At 37.3% G+C, this 15027-nt stretch overlaps 1 protein-coding gene across 2 annotated transcripts in view; it reads left to right on the plus strand.

Annotated features, from left to right (window-relative positions):
• LOC149126322 (uncharacterized) overlaps window positions 1-14365 on the plus strand; it is a 79989-nt gene extending 65624 nt beyond the window's left edge. For both annotated transcript variants that reach the window (XR_016235911.1, XM_089335627.1), the window contains one exon: window positions 13964-14365. Coding sequence is in view for 1 of the 2 variants with exons in the window: in XM_089335627.1 (XP_089191753.1) it covers window positions 13964-14035 (72 nt within the window). In the remaining variant the exon portion in view is untranslated. The remainder of the gene's footprint in view (window positions 1-13963) is intronic.
• The last annotated feature ends 662 nt before the right edge of the window (window positions 14366-15027 follow it).

The raw sequence follows: 15027 nt of genomic DNA on the forward strand, positions 1-15027 counted from the left end.
GTTTTTGGTGTGAGATGTAGTGTATCAAAGTTATTTGGTTTGTGTTAATTTTGAAGGATGGATGCAGAGATGAACTCAAATAGGGTCCTTGAGAGTTTTCTACTCCTCATTTAAGGATGATGGGAAGATCATCCCGAGAATAAATCTTCATCTCCTGTTGTTCTACTTAGAATTTCACCATCCAAGTTGGGTGTTAGAGAGATTTGGCTCAGTACTCCTGAGTCTCCAGAACACTTTTTGCAAACTTTGTGCTTCCAGTGGTGTACGAAGATGGGTTTTTGCTCTTTGTTTTGTTGTTGTTAGCTGAGTTTATCCAAGGATTCCTGAAACTGCTTTTATGACCACATATAGCTCCTCCTCCCCCAGACAAAATCTTTACACACTCTCAGCAAGGCTGACATCACCAATAAGAAATTTTTCTTCTTCCCCAAGGGTTAAAGACATCCACTTTCTCATCTGTTCCTGTTCCTGTGGACACAAATGTCAAAATCTGACTTGCCAGCGGCATTTGAAATGGGATATGCACAGTTCAGGAAGCATAACTGTTTATCCATTAATCACTCTGGGCCAGCAGTCAAAATATTTTCTCTGCAAAAATGCCTTCCTATTTTGTACCAATTAATATTGGATGGAACTCAAGAGTCACAGTTAATCTGTGGCAAAGCTTTTATTTGCTGTCAGGCATGCAGACATGAAAAATGCTCAATGTAATATTTTAATTAATAAAAATATGCTGAGAAGTGTATTTTTCTGAAGTAGATTTTTATTACACTTCATTACATTTCCAAATTTAATGGACACATATATTATGTCCTGTCACCATGGGAACCACATCAAGACAGGCTTTTTATAGGCTGTTGGATATAGTTATAAAACTCTCACAAAGACAAAATTGTTTCTTGTAAGTTTAAAAGAAGCTGTTCTCATTTACAGTAGGGATAATTTACTGCAGAGCTTGAGGCAATAGAGATGGTCTTTATTTGATTTAGAGACTAACACTTCTTTTAATGAAGCTCTTAAGTTTTAATTATTTCAGGTCTAGTTAATGAAGATAGAACTTGGTGTATTGAAAATGCAAATAAAAAATGTCAACTTTGTATAACAGATGAAAAAGATGAAACTTGTCTTTCGTGAGCAGAAAATGCAATGAACTTTTAATAATAAAACAATTCCAAACATATATAAAAGTAGGGACTGCAATGAACCTCAATGTTCAACATTAATCGCTAACAGTGTTTTGCTCTATGTATTTCATCTACACCCCTGCAAACACTACTTTTTAGGGTTGAAATATTATAAGAAAGATTCCAGACATTATAGCATTTTACTATCAAGTACTTTAACATATGTCTTTAAAAAGGAGTGGGTAAGAAAATGGGCCACATAGTGAACAATTTTTGTATTCAGTAAAAATATAATGACAGAACAGAGACCAAACATATAAATCATTTTAGCAAATGAAAACACTCACTTATTACAAATAAAAAATTAAGATATTCAGGTTATGCCAAACAAGTAAATTCTTGTGCTCTGCAAATAATAGGACTGTGCCTAAAATTAGATAATTCAAAGCTTAAGGATAGCCAATTGCAAATTAAAAAAAAAAGGATCTTGATATTAAAAAAAGGTATCCTGCACTGTGGCATAGTTCATAAAGTTGCCACCTGCAGTGCTGGTATCCCATATGGTTGAAGTCCCTGCTGCTCCACTTCTGATCCAGCTCCCTGCTAATACACCTGGGAAAGTAGCAGAAGATGGCCTAAGTACTTGGCCCCTGCACCCACATGGGAGACCCAGAAGTAGCTCCAGGCTCCTGGATTCAGGATTGGCCCAGCTTTGACCATTGCGGTCATTTGGGGAGTGAACCAGCTGATAGAAGATGTCTCTCTCTCTCTCTCTCACTCTCTCCCTCTCTCTCTCTCTCTCTCTCTCTCTCTGCCTCTACCTCTCTCTAACTCTGCTTTTCAAACAAATAAATAAATAAATCTTTTTTAAAAAATAGAACTTATATCCCTCCAAATTAAGAGAGATAAAGAGGAATACTTTCTAATACTAAATGTATAAAATCACACAGATATTATTAAAGATATCATTTTGTCCAATGGCACAGCAACAACTTTCAAAAAGCAAAAATTATAAGAGATGAGAAATAAGGACACACCAATAGGAAATTCTAACATACTTAACTGAATTCTAGGAAAGTCAGAGACAAAACACTTGTAAGTATGGATAAGACTTAACCAATAAGATAGAACTAGTAACTGTATTCATATTTTAACTCTGATAATAGATATTATTACTTTTTCACATAACAATCTTTAAGGATGAAATTAGTAAAGTTGATGATGAACAAAAATTAATAGAGTTTGAACCTTGCCTTAACATTATTTAGCATTCCCTAAGTTTAAAAATGTGTTCACTAATGCAAATCAAAACCACAATGAGGTTTCACCTCACCCCAGTTAGAATGGCTTTCATACAGCAATCAACAACAAATGCTGGTGAGGACGTGGCGGGAACAGGTACCCTAATCCACTGTTGGTGAGAATGTAAACTGGTAGTGCCACTGTGGAAGACAGTATGAAGATATCACAGAAATCTGAATATAGACCTACTGTATGTCCAGCCATCCCACTCCTGGGAATTTACCTAAACAACAACAACAACAAAATCAGCTTCAGAGTCATCTGTATCCATATGTTCATTGTGGCATAATTCAAAATAATTAAGATATGTAATCAGCCCATCTATCAACTCTTGACTGGATAAAGAAATTATGGTATATATACACTACTACTCAGGTATTTAAAAAAATCCAAAATCCTGTCTTTTGTAACAAGATGTACGCAACTGGAAACGATTATACTTAGTGAAATAAGCCAATACCAGGCTGGCACTGTGGCGCAGCAAGTTAAAGCCCTGGACTGAAGCATCGGCATCCCATATGGAGGCTGGTTCGAGTCCCGGCTGCTCCACTTGCGAACCAGCTCTCTCTATGGCCTGGGAAAGCAGTGGAAAATGGCCCAAGTCCTTGGGCCCCTGCACCCACATGGGAGACCTGGAGGAAGCTCCTGGCTCCTGGCTCGTATCAGCGCAGCTCCAGCCATTGTAGCCATCTGGGGAGTGAACCAGCAGATGGAAGACCTCTCTCTCTGTTTCTATCTCTCTCTCTCTGTAACTCTTTCAAATAAATAAATAAATCTTAAAAAAAAAGAAATAAACCAGTACTAAAAAGACAGATATCATATGTTTTTCCTGATCTGAGGTAATTAATAAGAGTGCTTAAAATATAATGTTTAGGAGTGAAATGCACATTTTGAGATTCAGTGATTGTTTATAGCCCTTGTCTCTTATGTTGAGGAACAATGATTTTTTTTTCTTCATACTATTTGTTGAACTCTTTTACTTAGTGTAGGGTTAACTGTATGATCATTGAATAAGCTGAAAACAGATTTTTGTAAAAATTAGGAGTGGGAATGACAGAGGTAGGAGGAAGAGTTTGAGTGTGGGCAGTAGGGAAGGTAGCATGGGAAGTATCACTATGTTCCTAAATCTGTGTATATGAAATACATGAAACTTGTATAACTTAAATAAAATTTTAAAAATGTGTCTGTTCACTTAGTCTGTTCAAAATTCTTTGTGCATCTTCCTTCTTCCCTTCTGATGGCCTGCCCCATCTGAAACAGTGATCTATTCTGGCTATTTATGATTTTCCATATTAAAAGTAGGCATTGGTACTGATTTTTAGATCAGAAAGAGCTTGGAATATTTTTTTTCAAATGTTTCCAACTTTAACTTCCAAGGAATATTTAGTTTAGCCTCATATGAGCGTTTTGCTTTTTTTTTTAAATGCCAAAAGAGAAATGTGAGATTTCACAACCAGGCAGATTGCTTTTCCATCAGTTACAACCTATGCCTGACATACAAAGGGGGGCTCCTGTTTATAGAGACAGGTAACAGACATTTAGTGAAATGAAGGATTAACCTGTTTCTTAAGGGCCTTTCTTCTCTGTTTTGATTCAAGATTCTCCCTTATCCTAGAATTGACATTTATGAGGGAGCTTTTAGAGCCTTATTTTCCAAGAAATGCATCATTTGTTAAAATTTACTACATTTAGGATTTTGGGGTGTCCCTACCTTAAGGCATAGCATTTTTTTCCTCCCAGTTTTCAGAACATGAAAATGAGTGAATGATGGGGAGCATGAGCAGCATCACAGATGTCAATATTGGTTATTATTGGATTACTGTTGGAGACTAGAAATTTATAAAACTAGAAATCCAAAAAACTGTTAAAAGCCTGCTCAGGGAAATGCATGGGAACTCGAAGCTGTTTTGCTTAAGTGGCTACCTGCTCTGCTTGTGAGCAGTTATTCATGTTTACTCTTATGGTTTTGTGTTTGTTTATTTGTTTTGTTTGCTTTAATATCTGGGAGACTGTGAACTGCTACAAATGAAATTTGCAGATAGAACAAAGTGGCCCTGAATGTGGATTTTAGGACTCAGTTTGCTTTGAAATTAGGACCATGCTATTAGCTACTTACTTTCGTAGGACAATTTGCTTTAATTCCCTGAGAGTCCTATTTGCCTCTTGTCAAATGTGAAACATAATAGTAATACCCAAGTAACAGAATTGTTGAGAGGGTATAAGTAGGAATTTTTATGAAAGACCTGGCATAGTGCCCTATCTATGCTTGAAGCTAAACTCATAATTCTTACAATATTGTAAGAATTAAAGGAGTTGAAGAGCTGAGGAACTCCAGATTGTATGGCTAAAAATGAAAAGGAAACATTTTTAAAATAAGCTTTTCTTAAGTTGTTAATTATGGTAAAAAATCATAAAATTTTTCATTCTATCCATTTTTAAGTGTACTTAACATTCACGTTATTGTAAAAGAGAATTCTAGAATGTTTTCATCTTACAAAAATCAAAACTCCATAGTCACTGAATAAACTTTTTTATAAATTTTTTTTTCTTTTAAAGAACTATTTTAATCTAAGTAAAAGTTTTAAAGCTAGTACAGAAAATTTCTATATCCCCTACACCCAGTTTTCCTTATTAATAGCATCTAGCATTAACATGGTATATCTGTTAATGATATTGATGTTATTACTCACTAAAGTCCATACTTTATTCAGATTTCCTTAGTTTTTTATTAATGTTCCTTTTTCATTGTTTTTAAAGATTTATTTATTTATTTGAAAGTCAGAGTTACACAGAGAGAGGAGATGCAGAGAGATAAAGAAAGGTCTTCCATCCGATGGTTCACTCCCCAACTGGCTGCAACGGCCGGAGCTGCGTCGATCCGAAGCTAGGAACCAGGAACTTCCTCCAGGTCTCCCACGCAGGTGCAGAGGCCCAAGGACTTGGGCCATCTTTTTTTTTCACTGCTTTCCCAGGCCATAGCAGAGAGCTGGATCAGAAATGGAGCAGCCGGGTCTCGAACTGGCGTCTATATGGGGTGCCAGCACTTCAGGCCAGGGCATTAACCCGCTGCACCACAGCACCGGCCCCAGTAATGTTCCTTTTTCTATATCAAGATCCCAGCCAGAGTTTGCCATCATTAAACTAACATTCTGCTTCAGTTCTCCTTGACTTTCACCATTTCTCAGGAGTTGTTGTTTTGGATAACCTAGAGAGTTTCAGGAAGCACTGGTCAGATATTTTGTAAGTTGTCCTCATTTAGGATTTGCCTGATGTTTTTCTCATGATTAGACTTGGATTAGAGCACTTACTAACAATTTGATACCACTTTTGGTATTGGTCTTGATCACCTGACTGAGCGGTGTTTTTCAGATTTCTCCACTGTAAATTTAAAACTCCTAATTTTCAATACCCTAGTACTTACAAAGTAGCTGATTTGGATTTTGGCAGGGATTTCACTAAATCTATAAATTGATTTGTGAGATTTGTCATCTTAGCAATACTGAGCTTTCAGATCTGTCAATATGGACTATCTCCATTTATTTAGATTTTTTTCATCTGAACTTTGTAATTCTATGTAAATATGGTTACAGGTGTAAGTATCACACTTGCAAGCAAGTGTTGGCAAGGATGTGAAGAAAAGGAAACCCTAGTACACTATTTAGTGGGAATAGTAATTAGTACACTCATTATGGGAAATACTATGGTAATTCCTCAAAAATTACATCTAATATGATCCAGTAATCCCACTATTCAGTATATAATCAAAGAAAATGAAATCAGTATGTTTAAAAGATATCTCCATTCTTATATTCACTGTAGCATTATTCAAGCCTGAACAGTATTCTGTTAAGTAAAAATAAAAAAGCAGGCACACAAAACAAATAATGCATACTCTCTCTTATATGCAGAATCTAAGAAAAGTTGAACTTACTGAAGCAGAGAGTAAATGGTGATCACTAGGAATTGAGATGAGAGGTGAGAGACTAGGTGTCAGTCCAAAGTTATACTATTTCAGTTACACAAAAGGAACAAGTTCAAGAGATACATTGCACAACATGGTGATTACAGTTAATAATACTGATTGTATGCCTGAAAATCTCTAGTAGATGTCAAGTGTTCTCGCCAAAAAAAACTTAGGTGAGGCAAATTATGTTAACTGGTATGATTTAGTATTTGTATGTATTTTGAGACACGTGGTATACCATACATAAATACAATTTTCTTTCTAAATTAAAAACATTTAAAAACAATAAAATGCTATATCTAAAATATATTATTAAAAGAATTGAATAATCAGTAGAAGAACATATACATGCAAAATGATTCCAAGATGGTGGATTAGGGAACAACATACTGTGCTAGGCCAGGGATGAACAGTGAAAAAAATAAGTGTAGGAAGTGCACTCTCAGGGGAGAACTGGAGAGAAAATTGCACTGGAAATCCTACAAGAGGAGAAGGAGTGCCATGGACCTGTGTGGAAGGTGTGCACGCACACATGAACACAATCACAAGCACACCTGCAGCAGCTGGGGGCGTAGAGGGAGGCAGTTTGGAGACAGAGGTGAGACCAGACTGCAGCAACCCCTGATGGTACAGCTGAGCGAAGAGAGCAGCATGAGTCCAGATTGGGGCTCTGGGGGCTAGTGGTTGCTGGTGGTTGCCCCTGGAGACCCAGTGGGAGTAGAGGAGATACATGTACACAAGGAAACACATTTCAGTTGTTTGTGTGCCATGATGGAAACACACGAGATCCAGTGAGGTACAAAAGTAGGAAAGGTCAACTGTATGGAATGAGCTGGAGTTTCATAATCCATGTCTAACTAAAAATATGAACACAGAAAAAAAGGAAGCATGGAAAGTCAGCTGGTGAAGTACAGAAGAAAGCATAGCACAATAACATTCTATGAGAAAATAGAATTTTATAATTTTCCTTACAAAGATCCTGTACATTGTGTTACATTTAAGAGTTGCGTTGGTGCTGCAGCTCACTAGGCTAATCCTCTGCCTGCGGCTCCGGCACCCCGGGTTCTAGTCCCAGTCAGGGCGCCAGATTCTGTCCCGGTTGCTCCTCTTCCAGTCCAGCTCTCTGCTGTGGTCCGGGAAGGCAGTGGAGGATGGCCCAAGTGCTTGGGCCCTGCACCGGCATGGGAGACCAGGAGAAGCACCTGGCTCCTGGCTTCTGATCAGCATGATGTGTTGGCTACAGCATGCGGGCTGCAGCGGCCATTGGGGGGTGAACCAACGGAAAAAAGGAAGACCTTTCTCTCTCTCTCTCTCTCACTGTCCACTCTGCCTGTCAAAAAAATTAAAAAAAATAAATAAAAAAAGAGTTGTAATACCTTTTAAGAGAAAACTCAAATTTCAATTGTTAATTGCTGATATACATCAAAACAATTGCTTTTATATATTAATTTTTAGTCGTATGGCTTTGCTAAATTTGATTATTATTTCCGAGTCATTTAGTAGATTATATGGGATTCTCTGTATGGGCAATTATGTCATCTCAGAATAAAGACAGTTTTATTTCCTCCTTTAAATTCTGTATACTATTCATGCTATCATCTGCTATCTAGTGGTCTGCACGTTAATGAAAAGCTGGAGTGGAATTGGAGCTGGGACTTGAAACTAGGTGTTCCAATACGGCATGCCGGCACCCCAAGCAGCACCTAGCCCTTGTGCCAAATGCCTCCCCCTAGTTGTTTTTTAATCCAAAATTTTTACAAATCGTAGCTCAAAGTTAAGCAAAAACCTCAAACAACCCCTCGCTTCTGTTTGTTTATATAAGCATGATCACAAACAACCAGCATTTTGTACTTTATCCCTGTATCAGAAATATTTTCTTTTACTCTATTTCTTCATTTCCTCTTGATTTGCATTCTTCAAGTAGATGTTCTCCCATGCAGTTGGCTAAAAATAAATGTAGAATTTAATGTCTGCATATGGTTAGTGCCTGAGTCTGTAACTTTAGCTTCATTTTCATCAAGTCCTTGAAAGGGAGAAGGAAACCCTGGGAGCAGTGAAATATATAAATCCTCATCCATGTCTGAGCCTTCTAGGCAAATTCCTTCAACAAGGCAACCAATTTTCAGTCCAGGTGACTGCATTAATCTCTAAGCCAATTCAAACCAATTTAACGAATAAAATTTTATGAGATTTCATCACAAGCTTCACCAAAGGCCAATTATGAAACATCTACTTCATTTCCCTCAGCCATTGATTTTCTAATTTGTTGGCAAAAATCTATGACTCTAGTCTAATGTGATATTTTCGTTAAAAACCCATCTTATCTTTTGCTTATGATTCCATTGTACTCCGTTTAAAGATTTCTCATTATATTTGTGTTATTATATTACTAAAGTAGAGTTTCTCAATTACAATAGCTGGCTGAACCATTCTTATCGACTCTTTGGAATGATACCACATCTGTTGTACTTTTGTATTATCCTGTGTGTGTGTGTGTGTGTGTGTGTGTGTCTTGAATGTTTTGTTTAAAGACAATTATAAGGATTTCAATAGATGTTTGCTTATTTTCTTTTTATGGTAAGGTGCATAGCATCCAGACCAAATGTTTGTGTTCACATTTATTCTCAGTACTCCCCGACCTGCATTTCACCAATACTTATTTTTCAGAGTCTCCATTATTCTTATTGTGCAAGTTTATTTTTCTAATTTGACTTGGTAAACAGAAGTTGAAAAATGACTACAATCACTTAGCTAAGTTTAGAGTCATAATAATTTAGCACTCTATCTTTTTATTAGCAGACCTGTCTTCTGTAGAGTTTATATTTCTCCCCTGGTATAGTTGTTTAATGTTTTTTAACTTCAATTCCTTTCCTTTGCTTCTTAGCATTAATTTTATTCTAGATTTTCATTCACATGATCAATTCTGGCCACACTCTCAAACAGCACAGGTATTTTTCCCCTTTCTTTTGCTGTCTGTCTCTGTGGGACCATAAAACAAATTACAGACATTAATTTTTATGACTTGGGGACCAAAGTTAAAGAAAACTGTCAACAAGAATTACACAAATGACTATAATCATTTGCCTTGATAAAAACTTAAGCTTTTAAATGATGGCAGCTTCAAATCCTGTCTGAAAGTATGAAAATCTTCACTTGGCACAAAATGGGCATTGTAGGAAATTGCTATGGCATTTCATACATTAAGTAAGGAGAATGAAAGGGAGGAAACTAATCCATGGGTAGATATCATGACTGACACACTTAGACCTTGTGATCTAAAAGAAAGTGTGCTATGTGATGAGGGCCTTGAGAATAGGTTTATAATAAAAATAGTAATTAAATAGTCTCTTCTATGGAATCTTTCTTTAAAGAAAATCTCCTCAGTGGTACACATGCTTTTCAAAATGAGGTTGATAAAAGTGGCTGATTATCCAGGGGGACCACACATATACCAATATTCTTTCAAGGGGATCGAGGCCATCAGGATAAGATTGGCCAGACTCTCATCTGCTTAGAAGAAGGCTCAGCCTGTTCCCCAGCCTTCCTCACAGATCACTGCATTCTGGAAATGTGAATATGGTTGTCTGAGCAGTTTGGCTGCAGGACAGGGCACAAATGTGGATGCAACTCCAGTTGTTAAGTATGAGTTCATACTTAATTGGGAGCTCACTGAAAATCATGGGTACTGAATGGGAATGTCACATGATCATACAGGAACTTCCAAACCTTTCCTGAACTTTGCTTCCATTTCCCAAAGTAAGAATATTGAGTTCTTGTGTTAGCAAGAGTTTAATCAGAATGCAGAATCACTAACATGTGTACATACAACAGACACACATGCACATATGTGTTTGTTACATGGATTTGGCTTTACTCATGCATTTGGCCTTCTGTATCCAGGGGTTCCACATCTGTGGATTCATCCAACCATGGTTCAAAACATTTGAAGAGAAAGATTTTATCTGTACTGAACATATACAGGCATTTTTGTCATCACTGCTTGAACAAAAAGTATAACAACTAATTACATAATATTTACATTGAATTAAGTATTTTAAGTAATCTAGAATGGCTATTATCCAAAAGACAGAGAATAATAGAGTAGGATGTGGGGGAAGGGGGATGCTCTTACATTGTTGGTGGGGATGTAAATTAGTGCGGCCACTGTGGAAAAGAATCTAGTTTTTTTTTTTTTTTTTTTTTTTTTTTTAACTAGAAGTAGAACTGCCATATGATCCAGCAATCCCACTGGTATATATTCAAAAGACATGAGCTCCTTGTACCAAAGAGATACCAGCTCTACTACATTTATTGCAGCACTATTCACAATACCCAAGATATGGAATCAACTAAAATATCCATCATCAGATGATTGGGTAAAGAAATTGTGGTATATACATGCAAGTGAATACCATTCAACCAGAAAAAGAATGAAATACTTTCATTTGCAACAAAATGGATGGAATTGGAGGATGTTTTGTTAATCGAAATAAGCCAGACACAGAAAATGTTATCTCTCAAGCAAAAACAAAAACAAAAACTCAATCAGAACATAGAATTGTGGTTATTAGAATTTAGGAGAAGTGGATGGGGTGAAGGGAGTTTGAATAATGGCTATCATTCCTCGGATGGGATGAATAAGTGATTAGTCTTACATAGCATAGTGGGAGCCTATAGTTCACAATATGCTTATGTATATTGATTGCACAAATAGAAGAGAGAAGCTCCAAGCCTTCAATCATAAAAAATGTTATTGAAATAGAAATGATGACTCCTCTGTTTTGATCAGTATACACTATTTAAATGTACTAAATATCACACTATAATACGTAAATATGTATAATTATTGTCTAAATATTTTAAAATATTCTTGGGAAAATTCTTATAAATTTTACTGAAAATCATCCATGCTCACTCAATAAATTCACATGTTTTAACAAATAAAAACATTTATCACTGTGCCTTGCATATACTTTAAAGTTATCTGTTAATCTATAATTGCAGAATATGGTATGTTTCATTATCAGTATGGAGAATTGACTTTTATTGTCAGTCACTAAAGATTCTCTTGCCTTGACGTCCTCTGAGAATGGAGATCAGAAGGTGGAGAAAGAATGTGCACCCACTTTAAATCAGCCTTACTCTTATGGTGCTGCCATAGAGGGGAAAAAAGATAATTATTTCCAACAGAAGTGGATTTCTAATGCAAGAAATTTATGGGGTCAGTGGTCCATCTTCAGTTTTAAGCATGTTTTTCATTGGATTTGTAAATGTATGTGTTTCTCACCCTCCCATTTATCCCTTCTAAACTTAGACCTTGGTTCTTGTTTTTGGTTTTCTGGTATAAGACAGTGTGTTTTGTATTTCATTTTAAAGGATACAACTTTATTAATTTTCTCAAGTACATTTCAAGAGCAAGACTGAAAAGGAAAAAGGGAAACTAATGTGTAGAGTTTAATTAAATGTTAGCAGGAAAATATTCCCTTTGCCTCATTGTTTTACAGTAGGAAACATGTTGAACAATATATAGAAATAAAAGTGTTTGTTAGGATCTCTCTGTGATGTGGCTTGGATCCCAGAACATTGGACTTTGAGAAAGAAATAGGCAGAGGCTTCTATCAGTGCTCTTCAAATCGACGTAGGAAGGAAAGAGCAAGAAGCAGAATCAGGCAGAAGGAGAGTGGGGCCAAGATGCAGTCTCAGGAACACCTCAATCATCCTTATGGTGATTTTTGAAAAGCACTTGATTCTTCAACACTGTCCTGAGCTGGAGGAAGATGGTCAAGGACCAGTGCTATTACTTTTTTTTAATTTTTAAAAAATTTCGTTTTTTAGGCAGAACCACAGGGAGAGACAGACAGAGCTCCCATATGTTGTTGGCTCATTCCTCAAATGTCCAGAAACTGTGAACTCAATCCAGATCACTCTCATTGGTGGCAGGGAGGACCCACTTGCTGGAACCATTACCTGCTGCCCCTCAGGGTGTGGGTTACCAAGAAGCTAGGTAGCAAATGGAACTTATACTCAGACCCAGGAACTCTAACATGAGATGAAGGTGACTTAACCAACGGCTCAATAGCTTGGCCAGAGACCTACTCGTATAGGCCAATATTAATCTGTTAGTGGATGTTGGCTGTTCTTAGATTGGGATGAGGTATTTGATGTTGATTGTGCAGTTCTCTTCAAGCTAAACAATGACAGGAGGGAGCTGACAGCTAAGGTTTGCCAAATACACTCCCCACTACTAGGGTACTAAGACCTTCACTCCTGATGAGGAATCATATGGTGCATGACTGTCCCCTACATGTTCCAAAAGGAGTGCTTATGGAGGGGTGATTTTCTAGAAATGGTGTTTTGCTATCCTATTATGGAATATTCTGCACTAACCCAGTATCTAATATCCTACACTGTTGGTGGTTAAGGGAATAAAGCCATAATAAAATGTTCCTTTAATACTTTTTTATGAGCCTTGCGGTCAATTTCACATTTTTCCTGTAATGTCTTTATATCATAGTCTTATAGCCATGTCAGTAGGTTACCTTGAAAATTGTTGGGGAAAAAAAAAGATTTTTGTAGACTCTACTCAGGGGGTTGACCATTTTCTGCTCTCTTCTGGCCACACTTCTGAACCTGATTAGATTTCAATGGGCAAAGTAGATCTCCAGGGTCTGAAATAGAGCAGATAAAAATAATGAAAATCATCTTACCTCTGCCCATCTACCTTAAATTGTTCTTTCTGTTCTGTGCCCTATAAGGCTGATCATGAACAACTGTATTTCCCCACCTCCCTTTCTGGTTTTACATTGGATTCTACGAGTGGAAGGCAAGCAAAAGGAAATGAGCATACTGAAGAATAAAGGAGAAGAAGAGTTTTTTTCCTGCTCTCTCTATGTGTCAATGCCACCTTTTGAGCAATGGCAGCATCCTTCTGTGATTTCAAGGCAGTCCTTCCTCTAGGTTCCTTACTCTAGTTCCCATAGTCAACTGTATTGGTGCTGAAAAAGTAGAAGACATCAGATCATAGGTTACTCAGTGCATGGCCCAAGTGACAATTTTTATGTTTTTAAAGCACCAATAGCTTTGTTACCATGCATTTATCTGCCCCTGGAAACTCAGTAATTAGATGTGGTTGTCACTCCAGATCAAAACAACACCTGTGAGTTTTTATATTGTATCCCTTACTCATCTTCCTTAATTGCTGTCTGCTGTTCCATAGTGATAGTGATAAACCCACATGCAGTGTAAAAGGGTAGCTGTGGATCCCGAGTCAACAGTTTATCATCATTAGCAGAGGTGATAAGGCAGGTACCAAGAAAACTTGGAAAATCGCCTGCAAAATGTGCGAGGATGCCTGCCAAGATCACACACTCTCACTTCTGTACTCCTTTCTTTGGGCTGCCTGCAGCCAACTCCATCCTACTCCGTGCAGGTTACACCATCTCCTCTCCCCTCAGGGAATTTTCTTCAGAACTACTTGTCTCATGATAACAGCTGTTATTTTTATAGACAAAGTGAATTATTAAGAAAAACATAAATTAGAAATTTTGTTCATGACTCCTTTATCCCCTGCTAGGTCTTAACAAGGAAGCTGGTGCTCTGTGTCTGGATTTCTGGATTATCTGAGGCGGAATTTGAGGAACAGTGAGTTACTCAGTGGAGAATGTCAGGGGAAGCCAATGTTTGGATGGACAGACTTTGAGGCATAATTCAAGTGACTGCTAAAACTGGAAACACAGTTTTCGTGATGGACACTGGGCCCTGCGAGAGGAAGCTGTCAAATCAATGACTCAGGGAATAATTCCTGTGAGATACATCTCTAGCCTTGTCTGCAGCAGCAGCTGTTGGGAGGATGAACTGAAATATTGAAGAAGCCAAATGGGTCCCGACAGTGGTCCAAATATTGGATGATTTTAGGTAAATCTTTCTTTTATATATCTTATATGGAAAACTGTATACTTGGTGTATTAAAACTGTGGTTGATTGGCTATTTTTTTCTACTAAATAAATTGGTTTGAAGAAAATAATATAGGTAGTCTCTAGTTGCATAAATGCTTAAAGCTGGAAAATATCACATAGTCCAAGAAATAAAGTAATAAATTGCAACAGCCAATAAAATTTGGCTTCTCTCCAGATATTCTGCCACGTATTTCCAAGGTTCTTCTCTCATCCTATGGAGGAGGTAACTAGAAGCCAGACACTTCTTGTGATTGAACTTGTCACCAACAGGGTAGGTGGAGACTTAGAGCAGGTATAATCTGATAGAACACTGAAGGCAGATGAACTAGATTCTCTACACATTATATCAACTACCTCTTCACTGTCTCGAATTTGTCCTGTGCTCTGCCTGCCCACATCGACTTCCTGGGCTTTAATTGGGTTCATCCACTGCCAAGATGAGGGTAGGTCATCTGGGGTACTATCAAAATCTCTTTAAATGTGTTCTTGGCTCCATCCCTGTATTCTCCAGTAGAAGTCAGGGTAAATAGGAATAAGGTTGGGGTATTTGTCATCCAGTTCCCTCCCTGCTGGATTGTTATTTTCTGGTTATATTCTCCATGGAGACAATGATTGAATCAGCAGGCTTCTCCATGTAGTTCTTTATATTCACTACCCCTGACCCTATTACTCTTTCAAGTG

Source organism: Oryctolagus cuniculus, chromosome 6 (genome assembly GCF_051225735.1).
Source record: "Oryctolagus cuniculus isolate XC-2025 breed Fujian yellow rabbit chromosome 6, ASM5122573v1, whole genome shotgun sequence".
In the NCBI taxonomy this organism is placed as follows: Eukaryota; Metazoa; Chordata; class Mammalia; order Lagomorpha; family Leporidae; genus Oryctolagus; species Oryctolagus cuniculus.